General features: G+C 35.2%; 2 protein-coding genes across 7 annotated transcripts; one reads left to right on the top strand and one right to left on the bottom strand.

The window, feature by feature from the left end:
- Window positions 1-462: 462 nt before the first annotated feature.
- Window positions 463-17,059, bottom strand: LOC6562917 (embryonic polarity protein dorsal). Of its 2 annotated transcripts, XM_032735712.1 has the most exons (10): window positions 16,807-17,059; window positions 15,995-16,097; window positions 7,425-7,820; window positions 6,393-6,571; window positions 5,931-6,325; window positions 5,480-5,558; window positions 2,936-3,049; window positions 1,921-1,983; window positions 1,052-1,689; window positions 463-921 (listed from the first exon to the last, which is right to left on the bottom strand). In XM_032735712.1, the coding sequence occupies exons 3-10, from the start codon at window positions 7,799-7,801 to the stop codon at window positions 598-600; spliced, it is 2,169 nt and encodes a 722-aa protein (XP_032591603.1). In that variant the 5' UTR covers window positions 7,802-7,820; window positions 15,995-16,097; window positions 16,807-17,059; the 3' UTR covers window positions 463-597. The 2 variants fall into 2 exon arrangements, with proteins under 2 accessions (XP_032591603.1, XP_032591602.1); XM_032735711.2 differs by lacking the exons at window positions 463-921; window positions 1,052-1,689; window positions 1,921-1,983; window positions 16,807-17,059 and having other exon boundaries at window positions 2,935-5,558; window positions 15,995-16,084.
- A 2,628-nt stretch (window positions 17,060-19,687) lies between these two features.
- Window positions 19,688-21,377, top strand: LOC6562918 (bromodomain-containing protein DDB_G0280777). 5 transcript variants are annotated; one of them, XM_032736269.1, is made up of 4 exons: window positions 19,688-20,034; window positions 20,106-20,315; window positions 20,710-20,987; window positions 21,038-21,377. In XM_032736269.1, the coding sequence occupies exons 1-4, from the start codon at window positions 19,825-19,827 to the stop codon at window positions 21,324-21,326; spliced, it is 987 nt and encodes a 328-aa protein (XP_032592160.1). In that variant the 5' UTR covers window positions 19,688-19,824; the 3' UTR covers window positions 21,327-21,377. The 5 variants fall into 5 exon arrangements, with proteins under 5 accessions (XP_032592160.1, XP_032592162.1, XP_032592161.1 ...); XM_032736271.2 differs by having other exon boundaries at window positions 19,763-20,034; window positions 20,106-20,219; XM_032736270.2 differs by having other exon boundaries at window positions 19,765-20,034; window positions 21,056-21,377.
- The last annotated feature ends 825 nt before the right edge of the window (window positions 21,378-22,202 follow it).

Genomic DNA, 22,202 nt, shown 5'->3' with positions numbered 1-22,202 from the left:
TTGAAATTATGATACAAGTCAGACAATTACAAAAACCTCTATTTTTTTTTTAATTCGGATAAACATTAAGATAGTTACGGCTGTGAAAAGCTTTGGCTGCTCTCTCCCAGCACTTATCGGCAGTTAGATTTTAACATGAGAATCGAACCTAAATCTCGGTTTGCACTTTAGATTCTGTTTTGAAAAAGGAGTCATACCATTTTCAAAAAATCATTGCTTATGAAAATCGGTGAACTTTAAACAAAGTTCTTAAAATCGGTTCAATTGTGCCCAAGTTATGGCTTTGAAAAGCTTTAGTGGATCCCTAGAAACACTTTTCTAACATGAATTTCGAGCCAAAATCAATTTTCATTCCCTAAAAGTGATTTTTACAGCTCATAGCTTTTGCATAAATTTCTAGTGACAAAGTTATTGATGTTGTTATCCATAGATTTTGCATTTAAGTGGAGCAAACTTATGATATTTATTTACTGCTAAAGCGATTAATTTATTCGTATTTCAAGAATTATGCTAAAAACACACATTTTACATTTTACATACAAGACACACTGGGTCTAAGTAAGACTAACAACTGAATAGTAGTAAGTAATTAAGGTGTTACGTAGATATGGATAGGTTTGATATTTGCAGATCTTCTGAATTGAGGCGCAACATTTGCTGATCCTCCGAATTGATTCGAACCAGCTGCTCACTATCAAAACTGAGCAGATTGCTGATCGTCGGACCATTCTCATTATTATTGTTGTTATTATTATTGTTGTGGTTGTTGTTGCTGTTGTCGTTGTTGTTGTTGTTGTTGTTGAGGGGAACATTGCTGTCGTACTGCTGATGCATTGGTGTAAGTTGTTGCTGCAACTGTTGCTGCTGCTGTTGCTGTTGCTGTTGCTGCTGTTGGTGTTGCTGCAACGTATGCTGATTTTGCTGCAAAATTCAGTTGCTTAAATTAATAATCAATAATTAATATTTAATAATTAATAGCATTAATCAATAAAAAAAATATCTGTGAGCCGATTTCACAACTATCGATTTATTCTAGCTTTGTTGCACTTACCAAATGATTGGTAGTCAGATTCCATTGCAGACTGCTGCTGGCAGCGCCTGCGCCAGTTGTCAGCAGATTGTGCATTGTAAATGGATTGTTGAGATTGCTTAGATTGTTGTTGCCGGCTGTTGCTGCTGCTGTCGACGAGGACACACCACCAGCAGCAGCAGCAGCAGCCACAGCTGCAATTGAGAATTTGCTGCTATCCCAATGAGCAGCAGCGTTGCCAGTGGATATAAATGGATTCGGATTGGGATTTGGGTTATATTGCAGCTGATGTTGTTGCTGCTGCTGTTGTTGTGGCAACTGTTGTTGCTGTTGTTGCTGCTGTTGTTGATGCTGTGCCAGCAACTGTTGCGTAAAGGGATTGTAATTGTTGCCCAACTCCAAATTGCCAGCGCCGCCAGCAACATATTGCTGCTGCTGCTGCTGCTGTTGTTGCTGGTGATGATTGGGCGACATCAGTTGCTGTTGCTGCTGCAACTGTTGCTGCTGTTGCTGGCCATTCGTGGGCGTTGCTGCTGCTGCCATGTTGTAGGGCGAGGGTGTGCTATTCTGATTATAATTGCTCGACGGCGACAACGGTTGCGGCGAAGGCGTCAACTCCGGTTGTGTACGATAAAATGCAAATGGCTGCGGTGAGGTATCTAAAAGATTGTGTTTAAGTCATGTAAACCTTTACTTTATAATACACTCAGAAAAGAAATCAAGCTGAAATTCATAAGATCATCATAAAAACTATAAAGTTTTTCCTGGTTTTTAGCAATAATTTCTTGCTATAAGAAAACAGTTTTCAAAAATTTGAGAGGATTGACCTAAATAGCAATTTCCAAATATATGGTTTTATTTTTAATGAGTGTACAAAATATTAAACTCACCTCTTGGTTCGGTTTTGATGGGCGGTATATTCTGCGCGTTCCAACAGTTCATGTTGTTTTGTCCTAAAAAGCAGTGCAGAAATATGTTAGCAAAGTATTAAAAGCAAACAAAACAAGCAACGTAAAATGAAAATCTAAAAACATGAATAGAAACCAAATTAGGAAACTTACAGCAAGTAAGGGGAAAAAATATATAAATATATATATAAATAAAAAATTATAAAAAGTGAAGAAAAACCTCAAAAAAATAATATGTTAAAGACTTGTAAATTTAGAGTTAAAAAAAAGCTTGAATAACGCATGCAAAAACTTCAAATGCTTTAAAACTTACTCATTTTACATTTGTCGCTATAAAAACTTTAGGATTTCAATTTTTCATTATATATTTTTTATTGTTTTTATTTAACATTTAAAAACTTTGGTATTTCAGTTTTTTTTATATTTGTATATATTTTTTTTTTATTAATCTACAGGTTTTTTTTATAAAATAGTTTTGAAATATTTTTCATATTCATTTAGTTGGGTTTTTGTATAAAAATATCAAATTGATTTCGTGTTTTTTTTTTCTCTTTTTTTTTTGGTATTCCCAATTTAGCTAAGCGACAAGTTTTTTATTTTTATAATGTTCAACAACAATAGGGCTAAAAATGTGCGTATTTTCTACTAATATAAATATTTCTTGTATGTTTTTGCATCGCTTTTTATTTATTTTTTAAATAGTGCATTTTTCTGTTAATATTTTCTAATAGTCTATGCGATTAATACGTTATAGAAATTGCCAAGTCTTTGGTATACGAAACATACAGTATATAGTATATATATATAGGTAGGATCAGTTGATTTCACTATTAAGTAGTTGATTGATGTCTTCTGCAAAACTTCATTAGATCCGACAATATTAAATTTAAAGATTGATCGAAAACATTGACCAGGACAACAGAGAACACAGATTAAACCAACACCAGATCCCAAAAAACCAATGCAAGTGTAAAAATGCACATAGAGAAAAACTTACTACCATCCTGATGATCATTCTGATGCTGCTGTTGTTGTTTCTGTTGTTGCTGGAGCAACAAGTGCATTGGATCACCGCCAGTCTTTTGACGTTTACGCCTCAAATGTGCTGGATCTACAATAAAAACATTTACAGTGTATTCGCAATAAATGGGACAATCTTTTCTTTAAGAGTCTTAACTTGGTTTTTTTCTTTCAAAACCCCTTTTAAATCTATTAAATACAAAGTCGGTTGTCTTCAGACAAGACACAAACAAATTGAACAGCGATTTTTGCTCAGCTGTTTTACAAAACAAGTTTCGTTTGGATAGTTTCCTCAACTATCGCTTACAAAGTTCACATACAAATTTTATAGGGTATGTTGAGAGGGTTTTTTTTTCTAAAAACAAATTACAATTACAAATTACAAATTTGGAGCGCAAACGTTTGGCGCTCGCTGCCAAGTGTAAAATTGTGAAAGGCTCGCCTTTCGTACAAATTGTTTTTAGGCGTTGCGCTAAAGATAAAAACAACAATTATTTATGCGCCCCACAAACGGGTGCGCCTAACAGCAAACCGCTTCAATGTTGTTGCTGCTGCTGCTGCTCGTTGCAATTGCTGTCATTTTGAATTTCAAATTAATAAACAATTATTTGTGGGCTCCCCAGGCAGACTGAACCGCTCCTGTGTTGCAACTGCTACTGCTCGCTTCAATTGCTGCCATTTTGAGCTGCCACCAAGCGTTTGGCCACCTGTTCGGGTGTTAAGATCTCGCCCGCATCCACGGAGGCATAGTAAGCGGATGTCTCATCAAACTCACTGGCCGTTGCCTGGGGCGGCACACTCGTATACAAAGCAAAGTGTTCCACTTCGGTTAAATCCAAATTGGGATCCATTTTCACATTGAAATGTGCCTCAATTGAGCTGACCAAATTGTGGAGACTCTGACGATCGGCAATGGCAACCAATTCCATGCCACCCTCGCTGATTGGTATCTCGGCCAATTGCAGCGCGGATGCAGTGCGTCTGTCCAGCTGCCCACCCACTGTTATGGTGCTGGCATTCGAGTATGCCTCATTTGTGGGCTGTTGCAAGCTGCTCGCACTGTCACCCTTGAGTGGTATGTGCACCACATTTGCATTTAAATACGTGGGTCTCTTGCCAGACACACTGCTCACGCTGCGACCACACGGCTTACTTGTCTTGTTGAACTTGCGTGTGGCACTTGCCGCACTTGCTACATTTGCTTTCTCTGTTTTACGCATATTTAGATTCGATTCCATGCTGGGCTCGCGACTTGCTAAGGTACTATTATTTTTGGAGCAATTCTCGCTGCTGTCCAACGACAATTCGGGTTTGCTTTTGCGGCGCGAGAAGAGTTTGGCGAAAAACCCGGGTTTCTTTTGACGCGGCAACGTATTAAAATTGGGATTCTTTGCGGGCTTTGATTTGGGCTTGGCTTTCAGCTCCGTCTCCGGGGGATGTGGCAGGCGTTTTGTGGGCGCCACAGCATCCGAGTTTCTTGGATGCAGAACGGGCGGGGCCGTTGGCAAATTGCTGCAATTTGCATCAATGGAACGATTCTCGGCATTGCTATCCTGTTTGCGCAAACGTTTCGGTGGCAAAGGTGGCAACTTCTCCTCCTCCTGCTGGAGGACAGCCTGTTGCTTGAGCTCCTGTTCCCGCTGCGAGTTCACCTCGACGGCATCGTAGTGCTGTGCATCCTCCGGTGCACACTGTGACATGGGCGGCGTTGGTGGCATCCGGTCATCATCCATGGGTATGTGTACGGGATTCTTGAATGCAATCTGCAGACTTGTGTAGGTGGCTGCATCATCGAAGCTATCCTCCACCTGCAACGGTGGATGCGGTTGTGGCTGCTGGCGATCCATGCTCTGCAGCTCGTTGTGCAACGTATTGTTGTATGTATCGCGTTGCATCACAAAATCCGTATAGATCTCATCCAACTCGGCCACCTGTTCGAGCAGGTCGTTCAACGTTTTATCCTCCTCATCTGCCACTTGAGGCGCCACTTGTACTGCCACTTGAGTTGCCTCGCTTGGTGCATCGCTGTCCTCGGCATCGAGTTCAGCGGGGGCAGCATCGGAACTGGTTTCGTATGGCAACTGCTGTTGCAACTCATTGGACTTTATCCACTCGTTAATCTTTTCATTGGTTGTCGTCGTCGTTGTTGCAACCAGTTTCTGTTCCAGCTGTTGTTGCTCCAGTTGAAGCTGTTCCATTTCGCGCACCTTTTGATCGATTATCGAATCAATTTCGAGTTCGGTGCGCAAACGATCCGCTTCAGCATCGGCGGCCTCCATATCCTGTGGCGCCTGATCTATGACATCCACTGTTGCCTCATTCATTGTTGCCTCATTATCCATTGTGGCTACCTCATCGATCAGTATCGGCTCTGGTTCCTCCAAATTCGGTGTATTTAAATCAATTACCTCAATTGTGGGCGGTTCGCGTTTGGCGTTATCAATCGATAGTATTTGCTGAAAGATGTCTTCATCCGGCTTCCGCTTGAGATGCCGATGAAGATTCCAGAACGTATGCCTACCTGAATCCAATGGCACATATTCAAACGGCAGAGCCTCACTGGTTACACCATCCGACGGTCGTCGCAGCTGTATGAAAACCTAATTGAAAATTGCAATTAGTTAAAGTGTCGACTTAGCTAGACTCGGGCAAAGAAAATCTAAACTGAATTTTAGTAACTCGCCAAGCGTAAATTAGCTTCCTATTCAAAGGTAAAATACAGCTATCGATAGGTAGACTATCAAATTCATAAATTCTTAATGGCAAAAACTTTAAATGAACGATAACTGTTATCTATAGTTCAGCTGTGATCTTCTTGATGTTGTAAACAAACTGTTAGCAATATAAGGAGAGGATCTTCAGAAATAAAAACGGTTTTGGTTTAGACTGCAACTCAACGAGAAATTTTCTAGTTTTCATGGCGATTTTCTACAAATTCAGGGCGATCTTTCTTTGAGAATTTAAAAGCATACCTTGGCGGGCTCGGTTATCTCGAGGGTGTGATAGCGCGGCGTCTTAAACGTAATGGCAGTCTGCTTGTGCACATCAGTGTGCTGAAAATCACCGAGTGCTTCCCAGGCCGTCTGTCCGTTCCTCTCCTCGAAGAAGCGCACCGTGATATCCTCTTTGGCCACCTTCTCGCACAGCAATATGATCTGAGTGTTGCCCAGCACGCTGGCCGAACAACTGCACAGCCGACAAATCACCAAATCGGACATGGCCTTCTTATCGAAGATCGGCTCAGAGACAACGGGTGGCAATGGGGATGTGAAGCGTCCCTTTTGCTCGCTCTCCATGAATACTTGAAAGCACAATCGCACCGAATTCAAATCGATGCTCGACGGCTGAAAGCGATGCGAGAATCCAGCTAAATTTATAGAAGAGAAATGCGATATTAATCAGAAATACTATCTAGTGTTAAATGAAGTACATACTCTTGAATGGATCCACTCGAATCTCTTCTCGCGCCTTTAGCGCCGCCTCAATGTCCTTCTTCTTAACACATTGGATGCCCAGATTACTGAACACCGCTCGCATTGTCTCGCTGCTAATCTCCAGCGTGCAGACGCCCTTCTTGCAGCCCTCCTTGCCAACCAGATTGTGCGGATGTGGACTGTTGATAAAATAATAAAGACAAATATGAGAAATTATGTGGTATATTATTATTCAGTCTATGCTTATGGTAAGTAGGTAAAAAGCAGATAAGTAAGTCTAGATGCATTTGCAGCACCAAATATATAACTTGATAAGAGCCTATTATTAGCATCAAATACAGCAAAATAGCATGGCTACTATGGTATTCAGCTAAGACTAAGCGTAATTGTAAATAGTTTAAGATAAAAGATGTCAATTAATCAGTAGTTATACATAATGATAATTGTAGCTACTCAGTTTAGTGCTTCTGGTTTCTGCTCAATAAAAATCAACACTCGCATAAATCTAGCACTATTGTCAAAAGTAAATGAAAATATCACTGTTCGTGTTATGTAAAACTTTCGGTAAACATTTCATCAGTCGAAGACAAATCGTGAAAAGAGCATTTGCTTAAAGTAATTACTTGACAGAATAAATAAGTTTGCAATTGGTAGGATTAGCGAAAATTATTAAAGTCCTCAAAAGAATTAGAAATAAAAACACATTTTTATGAGCTTAGAAATTCGATCCGATTCGATATGGTCACAGTTCCCGTATAGACAAATCGATTTTCTATATTAATCAGGGTAAATTCTGATGAATCAATGCTAAGTTTTTACCCATTTTCAAATAAGCTGATTTAATCAAAGGAACTTAATTGGTTTGCTAGACAAGTTTTCTGGTGTTTCCTGACTTCTGATTTTAATTAAGAAACAATGCAACAACGAAAATTGAAAAGTTATCGTCTTCACAACTATTTTACTACTTTTCAGCTGTGTATATATTTAGCCGCTGGTCAAGCATTCTTCTCAACTGTATACCGATTCACTTACCGATATGGCGTGTCCTTGGTGACGCAGGAGACGACGACAACAGCGCGTCCCTTGTACCCGACAATCTCGATGGTCGGATAGGTTTTGTTCTCGGGCGTTGAATTGACGCCGGGTATGGAACCCGCCGAGCGACCCTCGCATTCATAGCGAAAACGCAGAGCTTTACCAGCGGGCTGTTCTGTTATCTTCACATACGGTTTCTTGCGCACATTCTTCGCCGACTGTGACAATTGTTGCTGTTGTGGTTGTTGTTGTTGTTGCTGCTGCTGCTGTTGTTGTTGTTGCTGTTGTTGCAGGCCATTGTAGTTGAGGTTCTGTTGCTGAGCATCGCTGGCTGCTGCTGCAGTGCCGGCCAAATTATTTTGATTTGGAAACATTTCAAGGCCGAAATATTAACTGAAAAAGAAAGAAAAAATAACAATTATAAAATGAGCAAAACTTCGTTTCAGTTCAGTTGACAAAGAGACAAAATTCTTGGCAAGCGATGACGATGCTCTTTAGCCAATAGCAAACAATGACGACGCACACCTAAAACAATCCCCATCACAAAATATATACACTGGAAAAAAAATAGCTGATATTTTTTTTCTTAATTGAACGTTTTTCTTTTCTTAATTGAAGAATTGATTTTTTCACATATATTTTTTTTAGCTTTTTTGTTTGCATTAATACTTTTTAGAAAAATGTTCTATTGTTAAGAAATTATTTCTGAATAATGGAAAAAAAATCGTTTTTCATCTTTGAGCAATTTTCTAAAATTCAGTTCGATTTTTTTCAGAGTGTACAATGTGAACAGACAAACAGACAGACATACATAATATAAACAATATTTTTGGCCCAAACTACAAGTGCAACACAGTCCTGCACTCTGATTTATACAAAATGAAAAACAGAGAGATGCCCAAACTAGACAAGATTCGAGCAGCACTCAAAATTATTTGAAATGTGGGCGTTTCTTTGTGTAGATTGCAACATGATGCGTTGCATTCAAAAATATGCACATGATCATTAGATCATTGCAACTGCACAAGTTGCACCCAAAAACTGTAATCTATGTGAGTGTGATTGTTGGTGTGTGTGTGTGGAACCGGCTGCTGGTCTGGTTTGGTTTGGTCTGGTCTGGTCTGGGCCTGGCCATAGAGCCAACTTAGCTGCGTCGGACATTCATTTAAAAATAACATTTTGCGTAATGCGTGTGCGACAAGTTGGTCCAATGCTGCCTGCTGCTGATGCTGATCTATATCTATAAACAAGTGCCAGGCACGAACATATCTTCAGCAGGTATTATACTATAGATATATGTAGTCAGATATAGTCTACACATGTAGACTGACCTCCCCAAAGATTTGGCTTCCAAAAGATTGAAATTTATCAATGATGGGCCTTAAGTTAAGTACGAATATATAGCTAATACTAAAGATATGTATATATATATATATATATATATATATAGTGACTAGCTGTATGACCTCAGACTTGTCTAGACATTGGTCTGCCATTTGAAAAAAGAAAAGAAGAATATGTGAATTCATTTGAGAAATTAATGCCATCCATTGGTCTGCAACATGGCATGGAGCATATTCTTAAAAAGCGGAAGCAACTCAAAACAAGTCAAATGCAAAATCAAATAAAATTACATTATCTATTATTATTAAATATTTCAATTTAATGTATATAGTAAATTAAAAGGATTCAAATATTGTAAATATTACAAATTTTTATTTTTAGCTAAAATCGTATTAAATCAATCTGTGTTAAAAAAAAATAAATAAAAATCATAAATCATATTAAATCTAAATTTGAGTTGATTAATCAAGTTAGTGCAAGCGCTAAAGCGAACTAATATTTTAAGTATAAAACTGATTGCTTTAACAAAACTTTTATTAAATCATAAATCATCATTATATCAATTTTTGAAATAATTAAATCAAACGCTTTGCACACTGAAGGCTTTAGCCAATTGTTAATTAAATCATAAATCATACGAAATCAACTTTTTTGTCAAGTTTATCAAACTGATGGCTTTAGCTAAGATCATATTGAATTAATTTTTGATTAAATCCTAAATCATGTTAAATCAATTTTTGATTATATCATAAATCATATTAAATAATAGCAAACTAATTAAATTATATAAAAAAAAATAAAAAAGTTTTTTTTTTATTTATTTAGAAAATTGTAGTTTTTCTATTTACTTTTTTTTATAATTTACAGCAGAGCAGAGGAGAGCGAAAGAGCATTAATTACAGTTTTCTACAATTGGCTCTGCGATTGCTCTCTTTAAATTCGTAGCAGCAGCAAAAGTAAGAGCAATACTTCTATTGCAAATGTCTTTTGTATATGTATTAAAAAAAAACTTTTGAAAAATTAACTTCAACTGCTAGTTTTAATAAGACACAAAAATCATAAATCACTTTTTTTTTGGCCACAAAAAGCCAAGTCAAAGCCAATTTGCACGTCATCTCAAATGTTCCCGTACAATTTGTCTTTTTGAGCATAATAAAAACAGGCATTTGCAAGTATTATATATGTCTATATATATAAATATATGTATGTAAAATAAATAATCGGTGAACGGCATGAATTTCGCACATTGCGCTTGCGATCTTAAAACAATGCAAACGTATATAAAATTCAAATTTCTTAGACACAAATACACATTTATTTATTACACGCATTACGTCATAAAGTCTTTTTTATTTTGTATTAAGCAAATATGGTATAGAAATATTGGCCAAGTGCCAATAATTGAAATTGTGTATATAAAAGTATAGTTTTTTTTTTATATACTTGTACATTTTTTATGCATTAATCGCATATAATTTATTTAAAAATAATCACCTTCCACTTGAAAATTAACTTAAGTTTATCGCTGGGTCAAATAAAGTTCAAACTTATTTCGGCTAATTTGATTTTTTTTTTTGTTTTGTTTCTTTCATACAATTTTTGTACATATGTTGACAATAGTTTTGGTTAAAGCCACGCAAGAAATATCTTTACTAAAAGTGCCGTTTTTCTTTTCGGTTTTGACCGGTTTTCACAGGCATGGAAAAATGAGCAAAACTAAATGTTTACATGTATTGAGCAGCACACATATATATAGAAGTCTTCCTATTTATTTTTGAATTTATTTTCGAAACGCACGTCTTATGTTCTCGCCCATTGGCCACAGACTGAACACCGAGCGTTGAAGCGAGCAAAATTTTCATTCGAAAACTTTTTGTTTTTGTCGCCTAAAAATTGACAAGAAAATGCAAAGAAGCTTTCTGCTATTTGTGTTTGAATTTTTTTCTTTTAAATTGTTAAAATTTTAAATTAATATGCATGTATATTTGTGGATGGATTTATGTTTGCTCTCTGTGTTTATTTTTGATGAGGAATCATCCATCGCGTTGCTTGTTCTTAAATTCCCATAAGCAGTGGTCCATAAAGTTAAACTGATCTAGTTGATTGTACATATATACATATGTATGTATGTATGTGTATATATATATATATCTATATATATATACATTAAATATATACATATATTTATTATATATTAGTAACTGAATAAAAGCTGCCTGTGAATGGATTATGGCGAAGTCAACAAACTTTAGCACACTTGTGTCAACAAATCATTCATTAGAAAAATATCTGAAGCGCGTGTTTCACAGCAAACTGTTTTAATTAAATAAACGAATCTGTTTTAGTCGTTTACTTATTTCACTTTTCTCATTACTACAATTATTATTCTGATTGGGTTTTTTTCTGCGTTTTCCTAAATCCTTGTTATTAATATTGTAGCGATCAAACTTTAAATAACCGCAGATTTATTTATTTATTATAGCATTTATTTCCTTTATTTCGTTTCCTTTAAACTTTTACAAACTGTGTACTGTTCTTATTTCATATTAAATACAAATTTGAGATACATTTGCACTCACAAAAATTTACAGAGAAATATATATATTTATGAAATGATTTCCAGCTAGCCTATCAGTTCATGTTCCCAGAAATCATATTAAACTATATACATACGTATATGTTTTTGTGAGATGTATTCTGAAATTGATAATTATGAGTATTTTGTGAATTAGTATTGTTGATGCTTATTTAAATTCCAATAAAATTGAGTCACAATACAATAAATTCATTGAGAAAAATAAATATTACGGAGAATTACTCACTAAGAGATACCCTGCAATAATAATATTAGTTGATAATAGATGTAAAAGTAGGTTCAGTTATATATATAAATATATATAACATATATATATATAAATCTAAAATCAGAGAAACACATATACGTATGTATTTGATATATCCAATTCTAGCATGTGTAAAGGGTATACAAAGCCGATAATCAGGCGTATTTCGTATGAATTTTGTTAAACTGAACGAAAGCCGCTTCGGTATTCGGTAGTTTTGCTATAAACAGATTATTCAGGTAGATATATAGAACAGACATCTGGCAATTGGCATTTCCGCTCAATTGTCCACATATCTTTTTGGGCGCCGCTTCACAAGAAAAATAAAAGAAAATTATATAAAATAATTAGATAAATGTATCTCATCTCTTTGCGAGCAGCACATGTGCATTATAACATATATATAATATTTGTGATAATTATAAGCAAAATACGACTTGTTGTACAAAATGTTTTCGCTGTTAGCAAAACCCAGCGAATTTCCAAGAATATCGTGACTCACAAGGCAAAGATAATTATTACGTTTCAAATATATATATATATATATATACTTATATATATATTATATTCATATAATTTTGAAAATGCTCGGAATGCGCTCGTGTGGCCCCAAAAAACATTGCACAGAATCATTCAGAAAACGCGTGCTTTTTGGGCATTTGTGGTGATGACATTCAAAGAGAAATGCTTTTATATTTTATGGGTTATGGATTATTAGGGGTTGAAAGTTGATTAACCCAAAGAGTGCAGAAACTTTTCACCAGCATATAGACTACATAGACTTTGATTTAAAACGGAACTGCCGGAATCGGTAAATTTAATTTATTTTATACTTTTGTGTATTTTTTTAAGTCAATAGTTTTATTTGATTTTTATTTAAGAACGTTTTTAAATATAATATGATATATAAAATATAAAAATATAATATATAAAATATTTAGTTTTAATTCTTAAATACCTTCAAAGATTTCTAATAAGCCTTGAGAATCGTTGCTTATTTCTTTTTGTTATCTAGTTTCAAGTTTGTAACTGAATAATCTGGTAGTTATGGATTTCAGGTAGGAAATACCCTGTGCACATTATCAACTATTAAGAGCTAAACAAAAAGCTCAGATCCAATAATAATAGAATCAAAAATAATAAAAATAACTGGTAGTCCAATTGATTTAATTTTTATCAGCTGACTAGTTTATTATTTATTTACTTATTATTTATTTGTTATTAATAATTTATTTATTATTTATTTTTATTTATCCATTTATTATTTATTATGTAATGTTATTTATTTATATTTACTATTTATATTTATTATTTATATTTATTATTTATTATCTGTCATTTATTATTTAATATTAATTGTTTTTTTTCGCTGATTGATTGAATGACAGCTTTAACAATTTTCAAGTACAAACTTACTCGAATTTATCGTTGATTATATTGCAATTTATTTGTAACGCTATTTTGGGTTTATAGCACCTTTTAACACACAATACACAATATAAAAATGGGACATAGATAAGCTACCGAATTGTGCCGGCTTTTGCGTTGGGATCCGTAACAAATGCGTATCAGAGAGATTGCAGAGAGAGAAAGATAGAGAATGGGAAAGTGAGAGAGATACGGAGTAATGTATGTATATATATATATATATATACAAATAGAAATAATCGATGGATGGATGATATGTGAAACGAGTCGAACAATAATGAAGCGAGAGTCCCGAAAACAGAATTGATTCACAAAAAAAAAACAGAAAAATCAACAACAGCGTAAAAAAGAAGTTTGGATCCATAAAATTGATTAATGACAAAACGTTTACCTATAAAAAATAAATAAATAAAAAACAGATATGCAGAAAGAGAGAGAAAGAGAAAGAGAGAGAGAGACAAAGCAATGAAAGAAAGAATTAACTAACCGGCGCCAATCAGGCAGCAAATTGTGTTTTCAGCCAATGGCATTTCCAACAACTAATATTAAATATTCTAATTTTATGCTGTTTTCAGTACAACAAAAAAATCAAAAAACATTTGGCGCCAGGCTCTACAAATTCAGATTAAGATCAACATCAAAAGTTGGGCCCCAAAAACCAGCTCAAACTAGTCGCAATATCTAAAATCCAAAAATAAAAACAAATTTAATGATCACTGGCGTCAAGCAATTTTCAGCTTAAATAAAAACACAAATAAATAACTGATAGCTTGTCTTTCTATCTGTCTGCCTGTCGCCCCGCGTTGACAAATCTCTGTGGAAGCCATACAGTTCCGACTCCCAAATTTAATCAATTTTTGTTAGTTGTTAAATTTTGAATATATTTTTTGGTCTATTCTAATATGTGAAAGTGTTTGTTTTAAAGTACAAATGGTTTTTCATTCCAACTTTATGGAAAGTTTATATTCCTCTCAATCTGACTGAAGCTAATTGATGATTGGCTGTTACACTCAGGTAAAAAATCGCCATGAATTTAGAAATTCATCAAGGCTATCTCATCTAATTATTCAGAATCTATATTTCTAAAAACGATTCTTTTTCATTTTCTTTCTATCTTTAAAGTAAACTTTACACGAAAAGGTTGAAGCAATAATAAGTTTGATTGGTTTCACACTACATAGGCAAATAAGTAGGTTCTATGTATAATTTATATACTATAGAGAAGCCCAAAATTGCTTGGGCATTAATCAAAACTTGGTTTTGGATTGCGAAAATTTCGAAGAATTGTCGCTTGTTGATTTTGTAGTTTTAGCTTAAATTTAACCAATCAATCAATTATTTCTTGAATACCAAAACTTTTAAAAATTTGTCGCTTTGCTAATTTTGTCGTTTTAGCTTAAATACAATAAAAGATCAAATCAATCAAAGTTGCGAAAATTTCGAAAAAATTGTCGCTTTGTTGATTTTGTCGTTTTAGCTTCAGTTTGGCGTCTACAAAAGTCGAGCTTTGTCCGTCGCACAATTGAGATAACTATTTTACTCGTGATGACTTTGCCATATTTCTTATAGACACACCAACATACACCAAGTCACACACACACACACATATAAATATATAAATAAATATATAGTTAACACAAAATATTGAGTCAGCAGCCGGTTTTGCATGTTGTTTTTTTGCAATATAAAATTACGTAGAATTAGCTTAAGGTAAAGTAAAGCAAGACACACACACACAACACAACACACACAACTGTAATTAAATGCAATGTGTTTTTTATTTTTAGTTTTATGTTTTTCTGTCTATAATATATTAATATTATTATTAAATATATTTATATTATTTTATATATCGATATCTTTATATATTTGTTATTTACTTGATTTTTATTTAGATATAACTATAAACCTAGGTATTAACTCTCTTAATTTCATTTATAAATAATGCATACTTGATTTACCGCACGTACACTAAAATTTGAATTATTTATTGCAAAGTGAAATTCCGGTACTATTCTCTTATACGGGAGAAAAAAAACACAACCGCAAACGCAACGAGTCGATCTTCAAATGAAATGTGAATTGAAAATTCTCGTTTCGTTTTCGTTTGCCCTAAACACAAATGCAAGTTGCCTGCGAAAGCGAAAAGCTTTCCTCCCTCCACCCACAAACGCACACACATAAGCACACATACGATTGCGACTGCGACTGCGACTGCGACGTCGACTGCGCTGCCATTTGTACAGGTGTTTTAGTTTTTGTTTTTATTTATGCTTGACACAAACAGAAAGATAGGGCGGAAGAGAGAGAAGGGACAGGAAGAGAGAGAGAAAGAGCGAGCGTGTGGGAGCAAAGGAATAAAGAAGAAAGAGGAAGAATGCGTGTATTGTGTTGAAAGCTCTTACGAGGGGGTTGTGTATACACTGCAAAGGAATTTGTGTGCTTGCAATTGAAAATAACTAAGTGATAACTGAATCCTCTTTCTTTTTCACTTAAAGTGAAAGGCGCCATATAATATTCATAATTATATATTCACATTTGCAAATTGGTTCTATAATTTGTTTCGTTTATTCTATGTTTGTGTTTTAAGTAAATAAAATATAAAACTGGGCTTCAAGTTGAATGAAGATATTTTTACGTCGCTCTGTAACAAATTAAATTAATTTTTTTCCTTATGTAACTATTATTTTGTTGTATTTATTTTGATATTAGTTGACATTAAGTAAATACAATAAAAACAGCGACTCAAATTGAATGCGGAAAATTTCTTTAATTATTTTTGTAAGAGATTATAATTTTAAATATTTTACGTACTGCATAATCAACAATAATCAATTAAACTGAAGGATTTGTAAGTCATGCAGCAGCCATAAAACTCTTTCAATCAAAAGCTCAAAGCTCACATGTATGCGTGTGTGTGTGTGTGTGTACTGAACTTGTTTTTGTACTCACCTCAATCAATATGATTTCGATGACAACTTAAAATGCATCGAGTGTTTGCTCTTTTTTTTATTTTGTTTTTTTTTTTTTTGTTAGCTTTCCAATGCTGGAATGTCTGGAATTAAAATCACTTTGAGGGATAATTTTTGTAAGTGCCGTAAATAAATACAATTTATTTATAGACAATAATAATATTAAATAAATATGCCAATAAAACGTTTACCAACACACACAAAAAACCGGTTCTCTATATTAATGATATTTTTTCAATATAAATAATTTTCTTGGCTTATTAAAAAAATGTGCGCGAAAAAAAGAAGACAAAATAATTTCAAATGTGCGATAATAAAGCAAAGTATTAAAAAAAAGAGTGAAAAAGAAAGAAGGGCAACAACAGCAACAACTAATGAGAAACGTCAAGAAAACGAAAGCGAGAGCGAGAGAGCGCGAGAGAGTGTGACCAGAGAAGATATAATTATAGATAAAGAGTGAGCGAGAGGGGGAGGCAGACGCGCGCGCTTTTGTAATGACGTCGTTTTTCTTATTGGGAATTCCGGGCTTTAATGCTTATGCGATCATCATCATGATGAAGATCATCATCAACAGCCGGGCGGATTTAATTTGCATGTGTTTGTTTGTGTGTGTTGCACTTTTTGTTACTGCTGAAGAAGCTTTTTGAAAGTTTCGTAATCTAATCGCAAAAAAAAACATTAGATTCTAATGATTTATTTGCTATTAGTTTTATAATTATTTATTTTTATTTAGTGTACAATTTTGAAAACTTGCAAGTGAAACTTTGGCAGTTTTTTTTTTTGTGTTCGCACCTTTTTTACGTTTTCATTTTATGTGTTTTTTTGCTTTTTCTTTATCTACAATTTGTCTACACTTGGCATGCACAGCTTTTCTTTACAAGTGCGAGAGAGAGAGACACATACACATACACAGTTAAACAGATAGTGAGAGAGAAAGGGAGCGTGTTTTGAGCTTTAAGCACATGCGCGCGCGACGTAAAGAAAAATACAACTATTAAGCGACGCGACGAGGAGAACCGATCACGACGCCAGCGTTATGAAGACTAAATGCGCAGACGCCATTTCAAAATGCCGCCAAAGCTGAAAGCTTATTTTCTATAAACGAAAAACAAAAACAAAGATCGAAACGAAAACAACACATGACGCAGACGCAGCCGTTGAGAACAACAACAACAACAGGTGCAAGCGCGGCTCAAGCGAGAGAGCAGTAGACGGCTGAGAGAGTGGCAGACGGAGAGAGCGCGCGTCAGAGAGCGAACGCCAGCTAGATAGCGCAACGTATAAAACGTCATAAGCTTCAGCTGAGCTGAGCTGAGTCACGTTGACGTTTGCGCTTGCAAAACAAACAATTTAATTTCTTACAGTGTGTGCTGACGATGAGTCAGCAAAGGAAAAGGCAGAAGCGGCAGTCAAAGTAGAGGCAGCAGCAGAGGCAGCAGCAGAGGCGACTGCAGTGGCAAAAGCTATTTCCCTACGCAAAGCTTTAATGAATGAAAATAGGCTGTGCTGTGGGTGGCTTTGGGTAGTTGGGTGGCAGTTGTCGCTTGTTTGTCTGCGGCGACAGAGCAGCGACTGATTCAACGCGCGATTCCTGGAAAAAGGATATCATCATGCGGCGGCATTTGTTGTGGCATTTAACTACAAATGACTCACATGCAGCATGTGAACATTAACTTTCACTTTCTCTACCCTGAACTTTGACATTCAGGATGCTGATTTCAGTCACAAAGTCCTGGCTGCTGATTCATTCAGCGGATTTAATTCATTGGCGCCTTAAAAAATTTGAGTTTTTTCCATAAATATTGGGAAATATTTTTAGTTCCCTTTTAGGGATAGTTGATAGTAACTAGTTGAGTTTTTTATATTGGAAATTTTTCAGTTTTTTAATTTTAATTTATTAATTTATTGGCTATCTAGTCTTATCGGCTTTGCTCTGAGTGATTTTTCCCCCATTGTGAAGAATTTCCCCCATCACACTCAAGAATTTTCTTAGTTCAAGCAACGCTTATCAGCAAAAAAAAAAAAAAAAACAGAGAAATGGGAGAAAATAATCTCAGTTGTCACGCGACTTGTGCAGCAGTCTCTCTCTTGGAAATTTCCCCAACAAAATCGCGTATGACCTCAACCTCGAAATAAATAGAAATTATGTCAATCCATGAGCCGTATTAAAATTTCACAACAAATAATCCAAAACAGAAGAAATTCGAGTGAAACCAACAACAATAAAATAATGGCCTGTTCCAGACATTGATCAAACATATGCCCCCTTCCACAGTCCACACTCGCAAAAAAATCAGTCTTAAAAATATAAAGTTTTTTTTTGTTTTGAGCAATAATATCGTAAATCGAGAATACCAAAAAATTGGTGTAGTTTTCTATTTTAAGAAATATTTTCTATTATCAAGAAATGCATTTCTAAAAAGTATAAAGGCAAGCGCATATTTTGAAATAAATTTACTGACTTTGATTTTAAATTAATATTATTTTTTAAATGAATTTATATGAATTTAATAAATGTGAAATCTGAATTTTCAAATATGTATATATATATATATGTATATATATATATATATATACTTAACAAATAAAATATAATATAAGTAATATAATATATTATATAACTAATAACAATATACATTTTCTTCACATATTAAGCAACATCCTGAAAAATATATATTTATTCTAAATTTTAGAAAAATCCATGGCGATTTTTAATTCTTCTGAGTGTACTTGCAACACCGACAGGCAACAGTGGCAACAGCCAACAGCCAATTAGAAAAGGTTTGTCGGTAAAATCACGCGATACTTGTCCAATGTTTACCTCGCGACTTGGTTTTCCACGAAGTGGGATGTATCTGGGTTCTGATGGGTATGGTATAGATTCCCCCCAGAATAGCTGACACGTGTTCAAGTATATAAGAAATTAGTCCCCTGGTTGTACACACGACATATTGATTTTCCGACATTGTTTTTGTTTTTGTTGTCGTCCTTAAGCGCTTTGAACTTCCTGTGCGACGTGTCCTTGAAAGTGCTTGACTGGGGCAACTAACCATACAAAGTCCAAGTTAATGCGAACTTCACATTGCGGTGAAGGACCTTGTAAAAAAGGCCCTTCCCATTTAAATAAAAAGAGAATTGCAAAAGCAATTGGCATTCAAATAATTAAATTTGAATACATTTAAATTTAATTTTAAGCTTGAAATTTAGTTTTTTAATAAATCATTTGCATAAGCTGAGAAAAAGTAGCTTACACTTCTGTTATTATATCACGAACTATAACTATGTTATTGTGTCAGGAACTATAAAGTATAATCTATAATCTATATTATATAATCTTTCTATCTACCTATTTATCTCTTCTTCTATCTATCTACCTCCACCCCTCCCCCACCTAATTTTTGCACCTTCTTTCGGAAAATATGTGCGTGCAAATTGCTATTAAAAAACTGCAAGGACTTTTGTCAATTCGACGAATTTCTTGTGAAATACAGAATTGCAGAGCAGCTGAAGCTATTACCTATACATATACATAAAAATGTGATATATATGTATTATTCAATCGATTTAAACAATATGCGAGACAATTTTTAATATTGCCTTAGTCAACATTGCGTAAAACTTCTGAGATCAAAAAAAAAATCCACAGATCTTTACAAATTTCCTAAAGTTTAGCATACATTTATACATATCTATATTTATATATATATATTTAAATCTATTTAGAGTTTCGAGTTAATTCATTAATTCTGAAAATTGCAGTTAAACGTAACAAGACTTAAAACATTCAACAATACTCGAAAATACTTCAACATGGATCTTTGTCCGGAGAAGAACGGCGATAAGCCCGAGCTGGCTCCAACTTGGAGTAATCTGACAGCCCATTTGCCCTGGACACCGGGACAGGACATGGAGACGACAGCCGGCATGAGGGTCTTCACCTCGGTCATGTTGCACGCCTGGCGGCAAAGACGCGCCGATGTCAGAAGATTGCAAAAGGTCGTCGAACATCTGCAGAGGAAAGTGAGTAGCCAGGAAGAGAGATCTGGTCCTCCCTTCAAGATGATCCTTCTCCTCCTTCATTCCCCCTTCAGACCATGTACTCCAAGAATGATCTGCTTGTCTCCAACACTTTGATGCGCGTGGAGCAGAAACGCTGCTTGGAACTCCAGTTGGAGCTGAAACGCTCCACTTTGAACATCAGCCAGGTACGCTCCTCTTGCGACCAGTTGACCAATTCTGTGCTCAGCCTAAATACCGAAAAGGAGCAACTAGAAAGCGACTTAGAGAACTGCAGAAATGAGGTCAGTTTGCCTGCTAAAAAGGAAGGAATTTACTGGCTCGAATTTTATAATTGAGTTTAGCTGTTGTCTGCCTTAGAGGATGAATCTTTCATATTAAACTAAATTAATTTTTAAAAAAAATGGCAATAGCTATTTTTACAGAAAAAATCTGAAATTTAACTTATTCCCACGAAATTACAGATATTTTCTTTTACATTTAGGAAAATTTTACCTTTAAGATTCGACATCTTTTTTAAATCAAACAATTTTTTTAATATATCTAAATTTTCGAAAATGAAACCGTGAAAATTAGGATAATAAGTTGAATTAGCCTTAGAGAATTTCCATAACTCGCGGCGATAAATTTTTGCGTGCCACTTAACATTATTAATTGAATATTGAGTCCTGCTCGCAGTTCGTGGAGTTGCAAAAACGAGCAAATCAAATGGCAGACAATTTGCACGCTGCTCAACTGAAGCAGCGCCACCTGAAGTTGCAGCTGTCCATGGAGCAGGCGAAAGTGCAGCAGCTGATGGAGGAGAAGCAGCAACAGCAAATGCGGAACTTGGAGAGTAGCTATAAAGAAAGAGAAGACGCCTATTTGCTGGAGCTGGAGGAGAAAAGTGAGGCATTGCGTAAAATGCGATCCACAATCGAGAGACTCGAGCAGGAGCTGAGAAGGGATCAGAATATGTAGGTAACAGGGCTCTTTCTACTCCGTAATTGGTTGTATGGGTAGTTAGTTTCTCAAAGTATTTCAGGAATGTCATTGGACTCGAGGAGCAGTGTCTGAAGCGCATGGGGCACCAAGAAAATCATAATACTAATAATAACCTCCCTGCTGGGACTTCCTCCAGATCGAATATTCAAATCGTCTCGATGGCAGAAGAGTTTCGATTTGGTCAGCTATTTTCTAAAGTCCACAATATTATTTCGAGCGCTGCATTATTTTTGTTGTTTGTCCTGTTGCCCAACAAATCGGCGCGAAGTGGTTGCTCGCAGCCGAAGAATCCACAAGCTTGTCACAAATAAATTCATATACCCTGTCAAGAATATAAATTAGTGTCACTTAAGCACAACGTATTTCCCTTTCCTTCTTTTTATTAATCTTTTCAAAAGAATGGGCTTAAAAATTGATCAACTTCAGGTTTTTAGAAATAATTTCTATTTAGATGAAAACAATTTGATAAAATAACATACTATACACTCAGAAAATATAGTAATCAAATCTTAAGAATATATTCCTAGAAAGGAAGAAATACTACCTAATATTCAGGAAGACGTATTATAATTTACTCTATTGACTGCTTAAAAATCGACCATGGGATGAAAACCATAGTTTTTAAAATAAGCGCAACCTTCAGTTTTATAAATTGATATTCTGCATAAGAAGGTGAGTAAAGTAAAGCAATTTTTAACATGTTTCTGAGTGTATCAAAATAATAATAATAAATTAGTGTATATATTATATGCTTTGTTTTTTTTTTTAAATAAATTTTAGCAAAAGAATGGGCAAATTGCTCGACAATGCCGCGTACATGGAAGTGTTCTGAACAGCAAATTTATTACGAAAATCCGAAGCTAAGCTACAAAGTTACTTAACCAAGAAATTTTGAAAATGGCTGACTTGGGCAACTGTTGTTGGCTTCAAGCATTAGCGGCCCCCCGCCCAACCCGTTACCTATGCTACGCACCCCAATCATCGAAGACTAAGATACGCGAGAGGCGGAGGTTGGGCGGCGGGGTGGATGCAGATGCGTTAACCATGCGTCTGTTGCTAATCGACCCGTCGTCGGTAGCAAAGGCAGCGGAAAGCCAATCGAAACCTGTTGCCACAGCAATGCCAGGCAGAATTACTGGGAAACAAAGTGTGACGGAGGGTCGGCACTGAGCAGATCTGATAAACAG

The sequence above is a fragment of the Drosophila grimshawi genome, unplaced genomic scaffold, assembly GCF_018153295.1.
Source record: "Drosophila grimshawi isolate 15287-2541.00 unplaced genomic scaffold, ASM1815329v1 contig_1377, whole genome shotgun sequence".
Classification (NCBI taxonomy): Eukaryota; Metazoa; Arthropoda; class Insecta; order Diptera; family Drosophilidae; genus Drosophila; species Drosophila grimshawi.
Note: the sequence above shows the minus strand (reverse complement) of the source record. Positions and strands in the feature narration are given on the sequence as shown.